This window comes from Muscardinus avellanarius, assembly GCF_963383645.1.
Source record: "Muscardinus avellanarius genome assembly, chromosome: 13".
Classification (NCBI taxonomy): domain Eukaryota; kingdom Metazoa; phylum Chordata; class Mammalia; order Rodentia; family Gliridae; genus Muscardinus; species Muscardinus avellanarius.
Window position 1 is genome coordinate 22,564,386 of NC_137799.1, and position 18,594 is coordinate 22,582,979.

Sequence of the window (18,594 nt, forward strand, 5' to 3'; positions counted from 1 at the left end):
GATGTGACCATCTCCTGGGACAGGGACCATGTTTCATGTGCTTCCTATCCCCCCCCTCAGAGCCGAGCACACAGCAGACACCCCAAGAAAAAACCAGCCCTGCACTCCAGCGGCCACGCCATGCAGCCCCAGTCTGTGCTGCACAGCGGCTACTTCCACCCGTTGCTCCGGACCTGGCAGGCAGCCACCGCCACCATCAGTGCCTCCAACCTCATTTACCCCATCTTTGTCACGTGAGTTCCCAGGAGTGGGCCTGCCCTCAGATCTGCCTAGTGTGGGGGGTGGGTGTGTGACCAGAGCAGACATCAGTATCAACTGGTGGGGGGAGGTTTAAATTGAGCTGTCAGAGCCGGGCATGGTGGCGCACACCTGTCATCCAGCTGCTTGGGAGGCTGAGGCAGGAGGATCACAGGTAGTAATAATTACTAACAGTAAAAGAGCTGGGAGTGTAGCTCCATGGTGGGCCACTTCCAAGCATGAAAGAGGCCCTGGGTTCCATCCCCCGTACCGCACCCACTCAGAAAACATTGGGCCAACACCTGGAAGCTTAAGTATTGGAAGTGGCCCGCTGGGTTAAGGACAGAGCAGTCAGGAATAACAAGAGCTGTCACCCTATTTGTAAAATAAGAATTTTCACCCTTGCCTGCTCTCCTGAGATTTTCAAACCCGACGTAGAGAAGATACACTGCCAGTTGTTCAGTCCTGCGTCCACACCATCATGACTATTAACAAAAGTGACAGCAGACACTTACTAAGTACTGCATGTGTGCCGGGTCCTAGGCTCGCAGCCTGCAGACATCTCATTAGATCCTGACAGCCTTTGTGTGAGGAAGGAAGATATTATCCTCAGAAGGACTTCCCCATGGGGAGGTATTATCTCCATGAGGGTGGGGGTTGCATCTGCCTTGTTCCTGCTTGTATTTTCAGCACCTAAAAACGGTACCTGGCTCACCATGAGTGCTCAGTAAATTTCTGTTGAATGAATGAACAAATCTACCCAGAAAGGCCAAGAGGCTCCAAGAGATGATGCAGTCTGGCCAATCACCCAGTGAAACTGGCTGGGATAGATAGTAAGCAGGCCATCTGACCTCAGAGCCCGCGGCCTGGACCACTGGCTCCTCCCTGTGATTTCTGCTCTTTCAGTACAGTTGCTTTTGTTGTCACCATTACTCTTATTGTTCCTGTTACTATTTCAGGCACGGGAGCCAGACACTGGATCCCATCCCCCTCCCTCCATCTCCACTCCCATATTCCTTCCCAGCTTCCCAACCGTGCCGCCTCACCCTTCACAGCCACCAACCCATAGCCCACCCTGCTCTTGCAGGGACGTTCCCGATGACGTACAGCCCATCGCCAGCCTCCCAGGAGTGGCCAGGTAGGAAGCACCTGGGGGAGGGCTTTCCCAGGTGGAGGGGCCAGGAGGTGGAGACAGACCCCGGAGGTGGAAGATCCTGAGAGGCAGGTGTCAGCTCAGTGGAGAGAAGGGGAGCACATGTCACTGGGGCGCCGTGGGAGGGGCTGTTGCAGAGGGCAGCAGAACTTGAGATGGAGTTTGGTAGAACCTTGGAGGAGCCTGCCACAGCTAATTCCACAGCTTGGCTGCTTGGGCCTCTGTCTTCCCACCTGCTTGGTAGGCGCATCCCTTCCCTGCCTTGCCCTGTCCTGTGGGGCTCCCTGGTGTGGGAGGAGCCGGCCTCCCTTAGCTCCTGCCCTCCCAGGTATGGTGTGAACCGGCTGGAAGAGATGCTGCGGCCCCTGGTGGAAGAGGGCCTGCGCTGTGTCCTCGTCTTCGGTGTCCCCAGCAAAGTTCCCAAGGTGACGCATCGGAGGAAAGGTTAAAGGAGGGACAGGGTGGGTTGAGATTCTGCACCGGCCACGTCCTCACTCCCAGCTTGTGCTGGCCTCGGGACGCAGGTGAACAGCACAGTCCCCCTTCAGCAGCACCCCTAGGGGGCTGAGTGGGCCTTTGACACCCTGACACCAAGCTAAGTCATGTCCTTCTCTGGGTGTTTGCTCTCCCCTCTTTAGATGGGGCAGTCCTGTGTGCTGCGATGGTGGCGGCAGAGGCTGGCCACCACGTCCCCCTGAAGGCTTCAGCTTTGTCCTTCCCCTGCCCCTAGGATGAGCGGGGCTCCGCAGCTGACTCGGAGGATTCCCCGGCTGTTGAGGCAATCCGCCTGCTGAGGAAGACCTTCCCCAGCCTGCTGGTGGCCTGCGACGTCTGCCTGTGCCCTTATACCTCCCACGGCCACTGCGGTGAGCTCCCTCCCTCCCTCCCACCAGCCCTACCACCGCCACCACACACTGGGCGCAGCCAGGGCCCATGGCGCTCCCTCACCCAGCCATCCTGTCCCGCAGGGCTTCTGAGCGAGAAAGGCACATTCAGGGCCGAGGAAAGCCGCCAGCGGCTGGCGGAGGTGGCCCTGGCCTACGCTAAGGCAGGTAAGTGAGCCCCCAGCAGGGACAGACAGGCACCTCCGGTCAGGCAGGCGGTGGAGTGGGGAGGAGGAACCAGAATTATGAGACATCTCTACCCCCAGGCTGTCAGGTCGTGGCCCCGTCAGACATGATGGATGGACGCGTAGAAGCCATCAAGGAGGCCCTGATGGCTCATGGATTTGGCAACAGGGTACGGACAGGGAGCACAGCAGGGCGCAGGGAGGGAGGACAGCCCGGACCAGCCCGTCCCTGTGTGCCAAGACTCACAGCTGAGAACAGCTCTGGACGAGGCCTTCGGGGCCGCCTCAGCCTCTGCATCTCAGCGCCTTGCGTGCTGACAAGCCTAGAACGCAGGCTCTCTGCTTCCTAGCCTAGGCCCCTTCTCTCCCTGCCCCATCAGCTCGAGCACCTGCAAAGGGCCGACTAAGCCCAGCCCCCATGGTCTCCCCGTAGGTGGCAGTGATGAGCTACAGCGCCAAATTTGCCTCCTGTTTCTATGGACCCTTCCGGTGAGTGGGGTGGGCGGGGGTCCGCTGCTCAGTCTCCAGCCCGTCAGCTCAGGGCTGGAGCCCACCCTGGTGCCTGCTTCACAGGGACGCGGCTCAGTCGAGCCCAGCCTTTGGAGACCGCCGCTGCTACCAGCTGCCCCCCGGAGCCCGGGGCCTGGCCCTCAGAGCGGTGGTGAGTGACCAGGGCTCCGGCCTCACGCACACCCTCCCTGCCCGTCCCCCTCCCCAGCACTGCCCTCACCATGCCCTCGACCTTAGGACCGGGATGTGCGGGAAGGAGCCGACATGGTCATGGTGAAGCCAGGAATGCCCTACCTGGACATCGTGCGGGAGGTGAAGAACAAGGTGTGCACGTATGGACCAGAGACGAGGGGCCCAGAGGGCTGGGAGGGTGGACCCACAGACCCGGGACTTTGGATCGAGGAACTCAGGGTCTCAGAGCTGGAAGCCGTCTGCCCTGATGAGCATGAGGAAGGCCCCTCTTCCCACCGCCACCCGGGAAATGTGTGGCCTCTGTATCAGGGCTCCGGGTGGGCAGTTCTAGTACGGGCTGCCAGGCTGGCAGCCGGGACTCAAAACGGAGCTCAATATGAGCACAGATTGGGCCGGGGAAGGCGGCTTCCAGGGCACAGCCACCCGCACCTTATCCTACGTGCCCACTGCCACTTCTCTGCAGCACCCCGAGCTCCCCCTCGCCGTGTACCACGTGTCTGGGGAGTTCGCCATGCTGTGGCACGGAGCCCGGGCTGGGGCGTTTGATCTCAAGGCTGCCGTACTGGAGGCCATGACTGCCTTCCGCAGAGCAGGTGAGAGGCAGGGGTGGAGGGCTTGTGACCTGTGCCCCGGGGGCTGCTGGGCACTTTGCCTAGATAGGGAAACAAAGTCACTCTTACACCTGGAAACAAGAGGAAGGGAGGTGGGCAGGCAGAACAGAAGACAGAGCAGTGAAGAGAACAGCCCTGTGTTGGTTTTTGTTTGTGAGAGCTTAGGCAAGGCCCTTTCGTCCTTATCCGTAAACTAGGGATATGGTACCTGGGGTATGGTTGTCATGGGGATTAAATGAGATGATAGATGTACTGGGCCAATGCTTATTGCTCTATAGTGGGATCAGGTTTCCTTCGTATAGTTGACCAGGGTGGGCTCCAGGTCTCCAGCTGGAGATTTAACAGCAGACCCCTGCCCAGCCCACTATGCAGAAAATTCCACAGAAACAGAAAGCAAATCTGGCCCCAAATTTCATCACTGATACCTGTGCAGAGACAGTGGGGGCCTAGGCTCAGCCCGTTCCAGGTGCTCGGGGGTGATGTGACAGGGAGAGACAGGACCTAGGCTAGGAAGGGGGCGCCTGTATTCCGATCTCACTGGAGCACCGTGCCTTGATTTCCCTGTATCGGCAAGGGAAGGGAACTCACAGTTACCCATTTCCCCTTCTGTGCCTCTCATACATTGGCAAACTGAGGCCCATAGAGAGAGGAGGACTTAGCCCAGGCCTGGAGCTGACCGAAGCCAGTCCCGTTCTCTGTTGTGACCTGCAGCCTGTGCTTCCCTGCTGACCCTCATCCCAGGAGTGCTCAGCACTGACGCTGCCCGGCCCTGCTGCCCGCTTCTCCCACACAGGTGCAGACATCATCATCACCTACTACACGCCGCAGCTGCTGCAGTGGCTGAAGGAGGAGTGAGGAGAGGGTGCGCAGGACCCGAGCACTAGAACTCCACTTCGGGGGCCTTAGAGAAGTGAAAACCAAAGTAAATGCTGCTTTCAGAACTGTGCCCTGTGCCCTCTTCCTGCTCACATGCCAGCGGGGCCTGGCGCCCTGGCTGGTCTCTTCCAGCGTGCTAAATCTGTGGTACTACCCAGGGCTGCATCCTCCTGGGCTCTCCTGCCCAATTCCTGGGCTCTCCTGCACTGGCTCAGCCCGGGTGCTCAGCTCTCTCCTCACGGATGGCTTCAGCTTGGCAGCAGCTCAGCATCCCACTACAGACTTGGCAGGCCTGGGAGAGGGGCTTGGTGCACTGGGAAAGAGAGTTGGGGCTTTCATCCTAAGAAGATCTGGAAAGCCTAGGACCTCTGGCAACAGAGCTGGGTGCCAGAACCGAGGCCTAGCTTGACGCCCCTCAGGTTCGACCAGAAGGCTGTTTGCACACAGGCCAGTGGTGGCCAGCCTGCCTGGGCACTCCCATTCCACTCTGCTTGCATCCAGAGAAGTACTCACTAATGAGGACCACAGCCCAGGAGTTCCTGACCTCTAGAGATGCTGTCACTAAAAAGGCTGTGTGTGTGTGTGTGTGTGTGTGTGTGTGTGTGTGTGTGTGTTACTGAGGATGGAACCCAGGGGCTTTCTACCTCCAGGCTACACCCACACACCTTTTTTTTTTTTTTTTTAATTTGGAAACAGGGTCTCAATAAGTTGCTGAGAGCCTCACTAAGTAGCTAAGGCTGGCTTCAAACCTATGTAATCCTCCTGCCTCAGCCTCCCAAGTACCGGGTGTGTGCCACCACACCTGGGTCTAAAAAGGCCTTTTATTTCCAAGATATTTCATTTTTATTTTCTTTTTTGTGGTACTGGGGATTGAACCCAGGGGTAGTCTACCTTCGAATTACACCCCCAGCCCTATTTTTTATTCTTTATTTTAAAACAGAGCTTAACTAAGTTACAGAGGGCCTCACTTAGTAGCTGAGGCTGCCCGCTAACTGTGATCTTAACCTCCCAAGTACTGGGATTTCAAGTGTGCGTCACCACGCCCAGATTATTCCCAAGATATTTCTTGAGAGTCTCTGTTCTGTGCCTGGGCACAGTGATGGGTGCTGGGGATATAACAGGATAGGCCACAGCTTGTCTCTTCATGGAATTGATGCAAAAACGAGGAAGACAACCCACAGTAACTTGGCAAGACTGTACTTCAAAATAGAAAGGGCTGAGGATGTAGCCCAGAGGTAGAATACCCTGGGTTCAATCCCTAGTATGCCCCCCCCCCCCACACACACACACAAACACACACAAAAGGAATAGTGGATAAGCCAGGTGTGGTAGCACACACTTGTAACCCCAGTACTTAGGATACTGAGATAGGAGGATTGCAGGTTCAAAGCCAGCCTCGACAACTTAGGCCTCCGCAACTTAGACCCTGTTTCCAAATAAATAAAATCAGGCTGGAGGTTTAGCACAGAGGTAGAATGCCTCTGGGTTCAATCCCCCAGTGCCACATTTAAAAAAAAAAAAAAAAGGATTATTAAGTTTTTGTTTTGTTTGTAGTGCCAGAGGTTGAACCCAGGGCCTTGTGCATGCTAGGCAAGTGCTCCAACACTGAATCTACACACCCAGCCCATCAGATAACATTTTGGAGACAGAATTAGCATATTTTGCCTCTGCTTTACATCCCAGTAGGAAGTAAGAGCGCAAAGAGGATGCCTCGGTGGTTTTGGCCATTGTGAGATGGCCATTGTGACATGCCCAGCTAAGGAGGGCAGTTTGCATGCCTGCTCTCCCCATCTGCAAAGAGACAGGGAATCCCCGCTCTAGGGCCAGCCATGTCCAATTTGGGCCCTAAAACACTGCAACCCACTTTTGAAGGCAGGATTAATTTAGAGTTATAAATTCCTGGCAGCTCCTGCAGACAAAGCAAGTCCATTCCAGCTCGTGATGGCCTTCCTCAGTGCTCTGCCTACTCGCCTTCAGCCCTGTTCTCAGCCTTCTGGGAGGTGGCCAGCCAAAATCCAAACATGAGGAGTCCTACAGGCCTCAAATCATTAGTTGGAGACAGGCCAGGGGTTGGCCAGGCCAGAAACCAGTGGTCTTAGCTCTGAGCCCCCTGTCTCCTTGCCCTTGAGCTTGTTTCTGGCTGAAATGACTAGTATGAAAAGTAAGGTTTTTCTGTCCATCCCAGACCGCCATTGACAAACCAGTGTAGAGCCTGGCTCAGTTCTAGGCACAAAGATGCTGTCCTTTCAGGTATAGTACAAAGGATACAAACAAATGAAGCCCCAGGCCCCCTTTTTGGGGCAGCTGTGGTAAACACTGAATGGAATGAGGAATCTTCCTGAGAACCAGGAGACAGATATAAAAGACAAGTGACAAGTGTTAGGAAGGAGGGCACCAGGACCTGACTTGCTTTGAGGGGTCAGAAAATGCTTCCATGAGCCTGGCATGGTGGCACATGTCTAAAATTCCAGTACTTGGGATGCTGAGACAGAGAATTCCAGGTTTGAGGACAGCCTCGGCAACGTAGTGAGACCCTGTTTCAAAGGTTTGTTGTTTGTTTTTTTGAGGTACTGGGGATTGGACCCAGGGGCATTCTACCTCTGAGCTACCCACACCCCCAGCCCTATTTTTTTATTCTTTATTTTGAAACAGGGTCTCACTAAGTTGCAGAGGACTATAGTAGCTGAGGCTGGTTTTGAACCTGCGATCCTCCTGCCTCAGCCTCCCAAGTACTGGGATTACAAGCATGCGCCACCACATTCAGCGTTTTGTTTGTTTTCAGGGCTAGGGCTGTAGTTAAAGGTAAAATGCCCCTGGGTTCATCCCAAGAAAAGTAAAGATACTTCCCTGAAGGCCTGTTATTTGAATGAGCATCCAAGCTATGTTTGGGTAAGAGTATTCCAAACAAAAGAAACAGTTGTACAAGGCTCTGGGGCTAGAAGGAGCTGGAAGAACTAAAAGAGGTGTATTAGTCAGCTATTTGTCCCTGGGACCCAATTACCTGACATAAACAAAAGCAGGAACGTTGATTTTGGCTCCTGGGTTTGGAGGTTTTGGTCCTTAGCTCTTGCTTTGGGCCTGAGGCAAACCAGGAGAAAGTAGAGAGAAGCCAGGCATGGCGGTGCACACCTGAAATACCAGTCCTGGGGGGCTGAGACAGGAGGATCTCAGGGTCAAGGGCAACCTCAGCAACTTAACTGAGTGCTGATGGGCCTTTGTGTGTGTGTGTGTGTGGTGGTACCGGGGTTCCTGGAAACCCTTCTTCCTCTGGGCTACACTCCCAGACCTATTATATTTTATTTGGAAACAGGGTCTCTTAAGCCAACTGAGGCTGGCATCGAACCTGCGCGATCCTCCTGTCACCGCCTCCCAAGCGTGGGGATTACAAGCGTGGGCCACCACACCCGGCATGATGGGCCATTTTACTAAGACAAGAAAGCCAGGAAGCGGTTTCAGAATCGAGTAGGAGTACTAAGTTCAGCTTGGGGTGTTTTGCATTGAGGCAGATATATCAAGAGACCTTCAGGCATCACATGTGTGATGGTACATGTGTGGCGGAATTGAATTGGGATTTTAGCGGCACAGAAAACAGAGCTGGGGCTCAAACCAATACACCCAATCTAAGACTTTTGCCCTGAACCTCCCAATAAGCAGTAGCAAAAGTATGGGGCCTAACACGATCATTGGCTCCAGTGTCAGGGGCAGACAGGAGTGCCCATTTACCTGCAGGCATTGTGGCCCACGTGGAGGCAGGGCTTGTCACCTGCCGTGCCATTCTGATGGCTCCAGCCCAGTGTTTTGTGTACAAAGGTAGTCCCGGCCAGGTGGTAGGACTCAGCTGGCAGGATTTAGATAGGCTGGTGGGGTCTGGTTCCTCCATAGTCCCAGTCTTCCGCTGTGTGACCGGCCCTTGCCAGCAGTAAATTTATCCCTAGACAGGCAGTGTATATCATTACCCGCCCTCCAGCTGTCACAGCCGGGTTGGCAAGCCTGAAGGGCCTTTATTAGTGAGACTTGATTTTCTTGTTTCCTTCTCAGATGTGCCGATATGCCTGCAGGTTATCTCTTCAATAAGCATTTTAATCAGCCACTTTACTACTCAGAACAAAGATCACCAATTTCCCCAATAGGGGAGGGGGGTCCTCATAATTTCCAGCCTTAGGACCTGCGGCTTGCAGCAGACCCGTCCCTGGGTTGTTCCGAAACCCAGTTCAATGGCAAAAAAGAAACCGTAGGCAGGTGTGGCGGTGTGTGCCTGTAATCCCAGTCCTTGGGAAGGTTCAAGGCCAGCACACAATAATTAAGTAAACTTAATAAACCCTGTTTCAAAATAAAAAGGGCTAGGTATACAGCTCAATAATAGAATGTCCTTGGGTTCGAACTCCATGCCCCCACACAGAAATACACAAAGGCAAAAAGCGGCGACTGGTCTTTATAGATTGGTCTTTATAGATAAATGGATCATGGGACGGTCAGATGAAGGCGGGTCCAGCCAGGGGGAGGACTCTGTCCCTTGTTAGCTCTCATATTTGCCTCAGCGTGGCTCTATTCACAGGTGGATTGATGCCACTTGGCAGCAACATGGTCCCCACTGACTAGGATAAAATGGCCTCCAACACTTAGAATCCCACAGAATCCAGGATGTAGTCATGTGCAGTTGTATAAATAAGAATAAAATGAAAACTTGGCCAGTAGATATATGAAAAGGTATGATCTTCATTAGTCAGTGAAGAAATTCAAATTAAATCCACAGTGAGAGCCAACCGTACATCCACCAAAATGCCTACTATTAAAAAGGTAGACAAGGCCATTCATTTAGAGGGAGAACAACTAGCACTCTCAGATACCCCTGGGCCAACCACTTCCGGAAACTGACCCTGTCCACTGAAGCTGACCGCCAGTGCGCCTTCTGCCCGTGGGGAGTGAATAGTTGGCCTGGGGATGAGATGAGGCTCATGGTAAAGCACTTGCCTAGTGTGTGCAAGGCCCCGGGGCCAGTCCCCCGTGTGTATATTTATGTTTGCCAAGAGAGATGTTTTAAGAGCATTCATAGTGACATTTTGTAATATGTGTAATAACCAAAACTGGAGACAACTCAAATGTCCCTTAAACAGTAAAAAATGGTGCTCTATTTATAGGAGAATGAATGAAGTACAACTATACTTAGCATCTAGATAAATCTACTGTGGTAGTCTGCTTTCTGTGCTGTGACAAAATACCTGAGAAACTCAGCTTTAAGAGGAAATGTTTATTTTGGCTCAGGGTTTCAGTCGATGGTCACTTTGCCCACTTGCTTTTGGGTCTGTGGCCAGGCGCACATGGCAGAAGAAGAGTGCTGACCTCACGGTGACCAGAGAAAGGGGCCAGGACCCAGCATTCCCTTGGAGTCACACCTCCAATGACCTTCCGTTAGGCCAGGCCTCCACCAGGTTCCACCACCTCCCAGTAGCACCACGGGCTGGTGACCAGGCCTTCACATATGAGCCTCTAGGGATCATTCCCCATCCAAACCATAATACAAACAAAGTTTTGAGCAAAAGAAACAAGAAGCAAAAGAGTACATGCTTTATTATTCCATTTATATACAGTTCAAAAACACATAAAACTAGCCGGGCATAGTGGCGCACACTTGAAATCCCAGCATTTGGGAGGCTGAGACAGGAAGATCCGTGGTTCACAGCCAGCTTCAGCTACTTAGTGAGGCCCTTTGCAACTCAGACCCTGTTTCAAAATAAAGAATTAAAAAAAAAAAAAAATAGGGCTGGGGGTGTAGCTCGGAGGTAGAATGCCCTTGGGTTCCATCCCCAGTACCACAAACACACACACACACGTAAAACTGCAGTTAGAATCATTACTCTCTGCAGTTAAATATCTGAAAGCAGATGAAATCTCGGGTTCCAGAAATAATATTTTGGAAATTATTTGATCTGATTTCTGATTGCATGGGTGTGTAAAAATTCAAGGACATGAGCTGGGCGTGGTGGCACATGCTTGTTATCCTAGTACTTGGGAGGCTGAGACAGGAGGATCCCTGGTTCACAGCCAACCTCAGCAACTTGTGAGGCTCTCTGAAACTTAGTGAAACCCTATTTAAAAATGAAGAATAAAAAATTGGGCTGGCAGTAGAGCTCAGAGATAGAATGCTCCCCATGTTCAGTCCCCAGTACCACAAAAATAAATAAAAGATCTAGGTATGATTGCAAGTGTTTGTAATCAAAGTACTTGGGAGGCTGAGATAGGAGAATCACAGGTTTGTGGCCAGCCTCATCAATTTTGTCAGGCCCTCCACAACTTAGATCCTGTTTCAAAATGAAAACAAAAATTAATATATAAAAGAACAGGGGCATAGCTTGGAAGTAGAATACCACTGGGGCCTACCCTAAGTACCAAATAATAATAATTCAAGGACATGTACAATTCTTTGCATTTTTCTTTTTTTCTTTTGGTGGTACTGGGGGTGGAACCCGGGGTTTTTCTACCTCCGGGCTACACTCCCAGACATATTCTCTATTTTATGGAAATGGTCTCACTAAGTTGCTGAGAGCCTCACTAAGTAGCTAAAGCTGGTTTCGAACCTGTGCGATCCTCCTGTCTCAACCTCCCAAGTGCTGGGATTACAAGCGTGGGCTACCACTCCCAGCTCTTGCATTTTTCTCTATGTATATTGATTTTATTTGGGGTGGATATACTGAGGGTTGAACCCAAGGATGCTCTACCACTGTGCTACCTCCCTATTCCTTTTATTTTTTATTTTGAGACAGGGTCTCACTAAATTACCCAGGCTGGCCTTGAATTTGTGATCCTCCTCAACTAGCTGGGATTACAGCTTGGTGCCACTATGCCCTTGGCTTTATGTGTTCTAATTAAAAGCTTAAAAAAATAAGTAAGTGAAGGCTGAGAGTGTAGCTCAACAGCAGAGCACTTTCCTAGTATGCACAAGTCCCTGGGTTCTATCCCCAGTAACAAAAAAATAAATTAATTAAAAAAAATAAAAGTAAAGAGGGACATCAGCCTGGTGGCTCAGCTTGGGTTACTTTCACTAAGAGAATCTCCAGGAAAAATAGCAAAACAACCCTTATACAGGAAACTTGGTTTTCCAAAGAGAAATAAGCTAGCATCCATAGTAGTATAATGTGCCAGGTATCTCCACAAAAATTACCAGGCCCAGGCCAAGGGATGAAACCATCAGAGAATTTCCATCATCTGGCAGAGGGAGGAAAATATATCCATTTTCATAGTTTTGAATTTATAAGTGAAAGAGAAGCTTGCTTCGGAGCTGAGGGACCTGTTACTGGCTTTCCTGTGACACACAGGCTGCTTTTTATCTTCTGGAAAGTTATCCAGAGAAAATGAAAAGCAGATCCTAGAAGACAAACAGGAAAATCAGTGCTGGCCTCCAGGGAGAGCGCTCCAGCAGTGAAGTGGAAATGCTCCCTTGCCAGAGGTGTGCAGGGCAGTGGCCCTGGCTTGAAGTATACTGTGACCTTGAACAAAACTCTTAATTTTTTAGGGGGTCTCAATTTTCTCATCTGAAAAGAATCATCTTTTACTTCTTAAAGAGTTTTTCTAACTGGACATAGTGACACATGTCTATAATCCCAGTACTAGGGAGGCTGAGACAGAAGGATTGCTGGTTAGAGACTAGCCCCAGCAAACTAGCGACACCCTCAAAACAAAAAGAGCTGGGGATGGGAGGCTGAGACAGGAGGATCATGGCTCACAGACAGCCTCAGCTACTACTTAGGCCCTTTGCAACTCACTGAGACCCTGTTTCAAAATAAAGAATAAAGCTGGGCATGGTGGCGCACCCTTGTAATCCCCGCGCTTGGGAGGCTGAGACAGGAGGATCACACAGGTTCGAAGCCAGCCTCAGCTATTGAGTGAGGCTCTCAGCAATTTAGTGAGACCCTGTTTCCAAATAAAGTATAAAATGGGTCTGGGAGCATAGCCCGGAGGTAGAAAGCCTCTGAGTTCCACCCCCAGTACCACCAATTAAATAAATAAAAGAAAGAAAGGATTTAAAAAAAAATAGGGCTGGGAGTGTAGCTTAGAGGTAGAATGCCCCTGGGATCTATCCCCAGTACTGCAAAAAAAAAAAAAAAAAAAAAAAAAAAGGAGGGGGTGGCTGGGGATGTAGCTAAGAGATAGAATGCCCCTGAGTTCAATCCTCAGTTACACACACACACACACACACACACACACACACACACACGTCTAAAGATATTTTGGGGAGGGGGGGGTCTGGGGATGGAACCCAGGGGCATTCGACTTCCAAGCTACACCACTGACCCTATTTTTTATTCTTTATTTGGAAACCAGGTCTCACTGAGTTGCAAAGGACTGTGTGCAAACCGAGTTCCTCCAGTCTCAGCCTCCCGAATGCTGGGATTACAGCTTAGCCACCACACCTAGCCTTAAAGATCTTAATTTGATCCTGATATAAACACTATTATGCCCTATTTACATATGGAGAAACAGGTTCTGTGGGCAAAGTTCATTATCTTGGAAATGGGCTTAAAAGCTGGCCCAGACTTTAGTTGGAAGTCCAATGCCTCCGTTTTGCATACAGGGAGCCTGAGGCCCAGAGGAAAATAATTGAACAGGGCCAGGGTGGCAGAATTGGGACCAGAACCTAAGAGGTTAGATTTTCAGTGATCCTGGAAAGTGGGCAGCTTCAGGCAATCTTGGATTCTGTGAAGCACAGATGAACCTCTGACCTCCCGGTCACCCTCTCATCCCCACTTCTGGGAATCATGTTTGTGTCCTGAAACCAGTTTCACAGGTGAGTCTGGAGTCAGGTCCTTCCACACAGGCCCTGCATCTGTGACTTGGCACTGAGGTCCAGTGAGGGCAAGTTCTGAACAGAGACAGACCGGCCTCGGAATCCAGGAAGAGGTTTCGTCCAAGGGGTGGAGGGGAGGGGAGACGCAGGTGTGGGGCGCGGAAGCCTCCACAGCACTTGTTTATTTTCTTGATTTTGCCCGTCCCTCCCGGTTCCTCGCAGGCAGGAACCATCTTTGTTTCCCATTGTATCCTCAGTAAGGAGAGGGTCAGACAGACGCTTACCATGACTGAAGCCTAGGGAGCGGACCCTGCTTTTCACTTTGGATATATTGGTATTTTTCAAGTGTTTTTTTTTTTTTTTTTTTTTTTTTTTTTTTTTTAAGATGAGCATGCGTTACTTTTGCAAAAACGATCATCTCTCTCTTCCAAAGAAACTTAAAAAGCAGCTAGGTTGCTGCAGAGGGCCCTGCCTATCCTTAGCGTGGCGTCTCGGGTGCAAAAAGACTCCAAGTGAAAGCAACTCCCTCCTAGGGCTGACTGATGACTCTCAGACCAGAGGGGCAGCGCCTGCTGAAGCCCGCACAGCACAAACCAGGCTGGGTCCCAAGTTCCCCGCCTTTCCTAATCAGCCCGGTACTCCCCCAGGGCTACTCGCTGCAAGGGAGGCGGGGCAGAGAGAACGAGGGGCAGAGGTGCAGTGAAGATAGGCCAAGGGGGGAAAGGACCAGGAGGGTTCGCGGAGACCCAGCGAGGCTGCGCCGGGCCTGTGAGACGCGGGATGGCGGGCGGGGGGAGGAGGGGCTATGCCCCGGAGCCAAGAAGATGCCGGGATGGATTGAAGGGAACCCCGGCGGCGGGGGGCGGGGCAAGGAGGGCGGAAGAGGCGGGGCGGCGGTGAGGGGCGGGGCGAGGGCGGGAGCATTGAGTCCCTGGGCCGCTGTCCTGCTCCGCGGAGCCTCGCGGAGTTGCGTGCGTTTTCCCTGCGGTCTTGCCTGCGATCCAGGTGGGTGCAGGGACCATCGCCGAGCCCAGGGAGCGCGCCGAAGCCGGGAGCTGGAGCTGGAGCTGGAGCTGGAGCGGGGCGGACTCCAGGGCCCAGCCCCGGACCCCAGGACCCTGGCGCCCCGAGTCACGCGCTGCACGCGGAGGAGTTCGTGTTCACACTGGGCAACCTAGACCTTGCTCCGCTGAGGCCCGGCGGAGAGGCCCGGCGGAGAGAGGGCGGGTGAGCCATTCGGGTCTGCAACCCAGAGCCCCGAACCCCAGCTCTGAAGAAATGGAAAACGCTGTGGGCCGGGAGCCAGCGCCCTTTGTTCTGGTCGTATCTCAGCCATAACGCTTTGTGGGATTTTCGGCAAGTCCTCCCCGCTCAGAGGGCCTCTATCTCCCCCCCTTTAAAACGGGAGGCCCTTTAGAATGGGTATTCTCTTGCCGGGCCTGTTGGTCCACGCTTGTAATCCCTGTATTCGGGAGTCCAAGACAGGATTACAGGTTCAAAGCCAGCCTCGCCAACTTGGCGACGCTCTCAGCAACCTGTGAGACCCTGTAAAATCAGGCTGGGCATGTAGTTTAGAGGTGGAATGCCTCTGGGTTCCACCCCTGCCCTCCCACTCCCCTGAAAATAATAATGTGTCTCGCGAAGTTCCACACTGATTAAATCCATTTCCTCAGCACTCTTCTACTAAGGGCTGCTCCCCAGATTCACCTGCTGCACCCCCTCGAGCTGCACTAGCTTAGGTGTACTCTGAACTCTGTCCCCTCAGGTTTAACTAGGTATCTTTGTCTGCAGTCAGCTCAGTCTGGGGAAAGAAGCTGTGTACAGCCTCTGGACACCAGGCTGAGAAATGTGTTTCCTCTGCTTTAGTAATCCTTTCATGGGCTCCAGGACAGATGAAGAATCTGGGGCTCCGTAAGGGTTAGAGACTGGTAGGAATGGCCACTCTGTCCTTCTGTCTTTCTCTGTACATGTCCCAAGAATCAGATATATATAGATAGATAGATAATAGATATATATAGTTATATATATATATATGTGTGTGTGTGTGTATTTCATTATATATTCCCAAAAATCAGATATATACATATATATATATATATATATATATATATATATATATATATATAATTTGTTTTTTCAATACTGGGGATTGAACCCAGGGGCATTCTGCCTCCCAGCTCCACCCCCAGCCCTATTTTTTTATTCTTTATTTTGAAACAGGTTCTTACTGAGTTGCAGAGGGCCTCACTGAGTAGCTGAGACTGGCCATGAACCTGCGATCCTCCATGTCTCAGCCTCCCAAGTACTGGGGTTACAAGCATGTGCCACCACTCCCAGCAAGTGAAGACCCATTCTAAAATCCAAATGTATCTAATCATGCTGCAGTGGACAGGAGGCTGTGTTTGGGGTGCACTTTGCCTTAGGCAGGTAGCTAATGCTCTGCTGCTGTCTTCTTTGTACAGCCAAGATGTTGGTCAAATGGTCTGCCAAAGGGCCTCTGTGTTTGCACATTGCTAGTAATGCTAATAGCCATTATTGTAATTGTCGCCTCACCTTGACCTACTAGGTTCCACCTGAGCTGGACTCTTGTCTGCTGCCAGGAACACTCCACCATCCCCACTTCCTGCATATGCACTCTTCACCAAAACTTCACTTGCTTAGTACATTCCTTGACTTCAAAGACTAGATTGGGTCCCTATATTTTATTTATTTAGGGTGGTACTGGGGATTAATTTGGTTTTTTGGTTTTTTTTTTTTTTTTTTTTTTTGTTTTTTTTTTTTTTTGGTGGTACTGGGGTTCCTGGAAGCCCTTCTACCTCCGGGCTACACTCCCAGACCTATTTTTACATTTTTATTTGGAAACAGGGTCTCCTAAGCCAGCGTGCGCGGCTGGCTTCGAACCTGCGCGATCCTCCTGTCTCTGCCTCCCAAGCGCGGGGATTACAAGCGTGCATCACCACGCCCAGCTGGTACTGGGGATTTAACCTAGGGCTTTTTACCTCCAAGCTATACCCTCAGCCCTATTCTCTTTTTTTATTTAGAAACGGAGCCTCACTAAGTTGCTGAGGCTGGCCGTGAGCTTGCAATTCTTCTGTCTCAGCCTCTCAAGTACTGGGATTACAGACATTCATTGCCATGCCCAGCCTATTTTATTTTTAATTTTGAGACAGGGTCTCACCAAGTAGCCCAGGTTGGCCTCAAATTTGCAGTCTCCCTGCCTCGGCCTCTTGAGATGCTGGGATCACAGCTGTACACCACTGCACCTGGCCTGTATCCCCCTATTAATGCCTGGAAATGCCACAAGAGCTGGAAACCTGTCCTGTTCCCCAGCATCTCCTTCATAAAGGTGCTCATAAATTTGTTCTAGAATGAATGAATGATCTTATTTAGCCTACGGTCTTCTGAGGCCGGTCTCATTCACCTCCCCTTTCACAGGAGATGGGGGTTCAGAGACTTTCCTAGGGTCACACAGTTGGTAGCACTAGTTTGGACCCTGTCTCTGACATCAGAGTCTCAGCTTCTACATCACCTGCTGTTTCTCCTTCCAGGAGCTTGTGCTGTGAAGACATTTCCAAAGTGCCTCAGGTCCACCAGCAAACCGAACCCCCAGGCGTGAAAAGAAAAGGCAGGTCGTGGAGGGCGTTCTTGACGAGCTCGGCATCTCCCTGTACCGTGGGACCTGAGGTTGCCTTGATCTCCCCCATGGCACACCGGCTGCGGATACGTCTGCTGACATGGGATGTGAAAGACACTCTCCTCAGGCTCCGCCACCCTGTTGGGGAGGAGTATGCCTCCAAGGCCCGGGCCCACGGGCTCGAGGTGGAGGCCACAGCCTTGGGACAAACCTTCAGGCAGGCATACAAGGCTCAGAGCCACGGCTTCCCTAACTATGGCCTCAGCCAGGGCCTTACCTCCCGCCAGTGGTGGCTCGATGTTGTCCTGCAGACCTTCCGCCTAGCAGGTGTCCAGGATGCCCAGGCTGTGGCCCCTATCGCTCACCAGCTGTACGAAGACTTCAGCAGCCCCGGCACCTGGCAGATGCTGGAGGGGGCTGAGACCACCCTGAGAGGGTGCCGTAAGCGGGGCCTGATGCTGGCCGCAGTCTCCAACTTTGACTGCCGGCTAGAGGATATCCTGGTGGGAGTTGGCCTGCGGGAACACTTTGACTTTGTGTTGACTTCTGAGGCTGCTGGCTGCCCCAAGCCAGACCCCCGCATTTTCCACGAGGCCTTACGGCTTGCTCATACGGAACCAGCTATGGCAGCCCATGTCGGGGACAGTTACCGTTGTGATTACCAGGGGGCCCGGGCTGTGGGCATGCACAGCTTCCTGGTGGTTGGCCCAGAGCCTCTGGACCCTGCAATCAGGGATTCCATACCTAAAGAACATATTCTTCCCTCTCTGTCCCATCTCCTGCCTGCACTTGACAGCCTGGAGGGCTCAGCCCCTGGGCTGTGAGTCTAGTGAGGAAAGGGGCCAGGTATAAACAAGTGCTGCAGACAGAGAGCTCCTTCCTACTACCTACACCTGGACTCTGCCCCTTCCTCTGCAGCCTCCACAACCTCTTCTGACAAAAGATAAAATGTGAGGGCTGAGCTTCTAGCCCTCTCACACCCACCAGCTCTCATTCACATATCTGTCTTTTTTTTTTTTTTTTTTTTTGCAGTACTGGGGATGGAGCCCAGGGGCATTCTACCTCCGGAGCTACACCCCCAGCCCTATATTTTATTCTTTATTTTGAAACAAGGTCTCACTGAGTTGCAGAGGGCCTCATTAAGTAACTGAGGCTGTCCATTAATTGCGATCCTCCTGTCTCAGCCTCCCAAATGCTAGAATTACAAGCATGCACCACGACACCTGGCTCTGTGTCCTTTTTCTACCAAGAATTAGATTAATCTCTACCCATGTTCACCAAGGAATCAACTAGCTTTAAAACAAGGCCCTTTTGAGGGCTCGGTGAAGATCAGTGGTAGAGTACATCCTCAGCACTGCAGAACCAGGCACTTTCAAACTTTTCTTTAGCAGCAGTACCCTTTTGTCCCTAGATATTTGAAACTCCATTTGCAAAATAAAACTTATTTTGGGGGGGTGCTTTATTGAACCCCAGGGCATTCTGCTTCCAAGCTACACTGCCAGTCCCCCTCCCCTGTCCCCTCTTTTTTAA

At 51.7% G+C, this 18,594-nt stretch overlaps 2 protein-coding genes across 3 annotated transcripts; both read left to right on the forward strand.

The window, feature by feature from the left end:
* Positions 1–120: 120 nt before the first annotated feature.
* ALAD (aminolevulinate dehydratase) lies at positions 121–4,627 on the forward strand (the record flags this gene model as incomplete). Of its 2 annotated transcripts, XM_080709514.1 has the most annotated exons (11): positions 121–233; positions 1,325–1,375; positions 1,719–1,815; positions 2,121–2,256; positions 2,359–2,442; positions 2,541–2,629; positions 2,893–2,948; positions 3,033–3,120; positions 3,207–3,293; positions 3,625–3,754; positions 4,566–4,627. In XM_080709514.1, the coding sequence occupies 11 exons, from the start codon at positions 121–123 to the stop codon at positions 4,625–4,627; spliced, it is 993 nt and encodes a 330-aa protein (XP_080565640.1). The 2 variants fall into 2 exon arrangements, with proteins under 2 accessions (XP_080565640.1, XP_080565641.1); XM_080709515.1 differs by lacking the exon at positions 1,325–1,375.
* Positions 4,628–17,132: 12,505 nt separating this feature from the next.
* HDHD3 (haloacid dehalogenase like hydrolase domain containing 3) lies at positions 17,133–17,888 on the forward strand (the record flags this gene model as incomplete). The annotated part of the gene is made up of 1 exon (XM_080708448.1): positions 17,133–17,888. One exon carries the CDS (start codon positions 17,133–17,135, stop codon positions 17,886–17,888), a length of 756 nt encoding a protein of 251 aa, XP_080564574.1.
* Between the last annotated feature and the right edge of the window lie 706 nt (positions 17,889–18,594).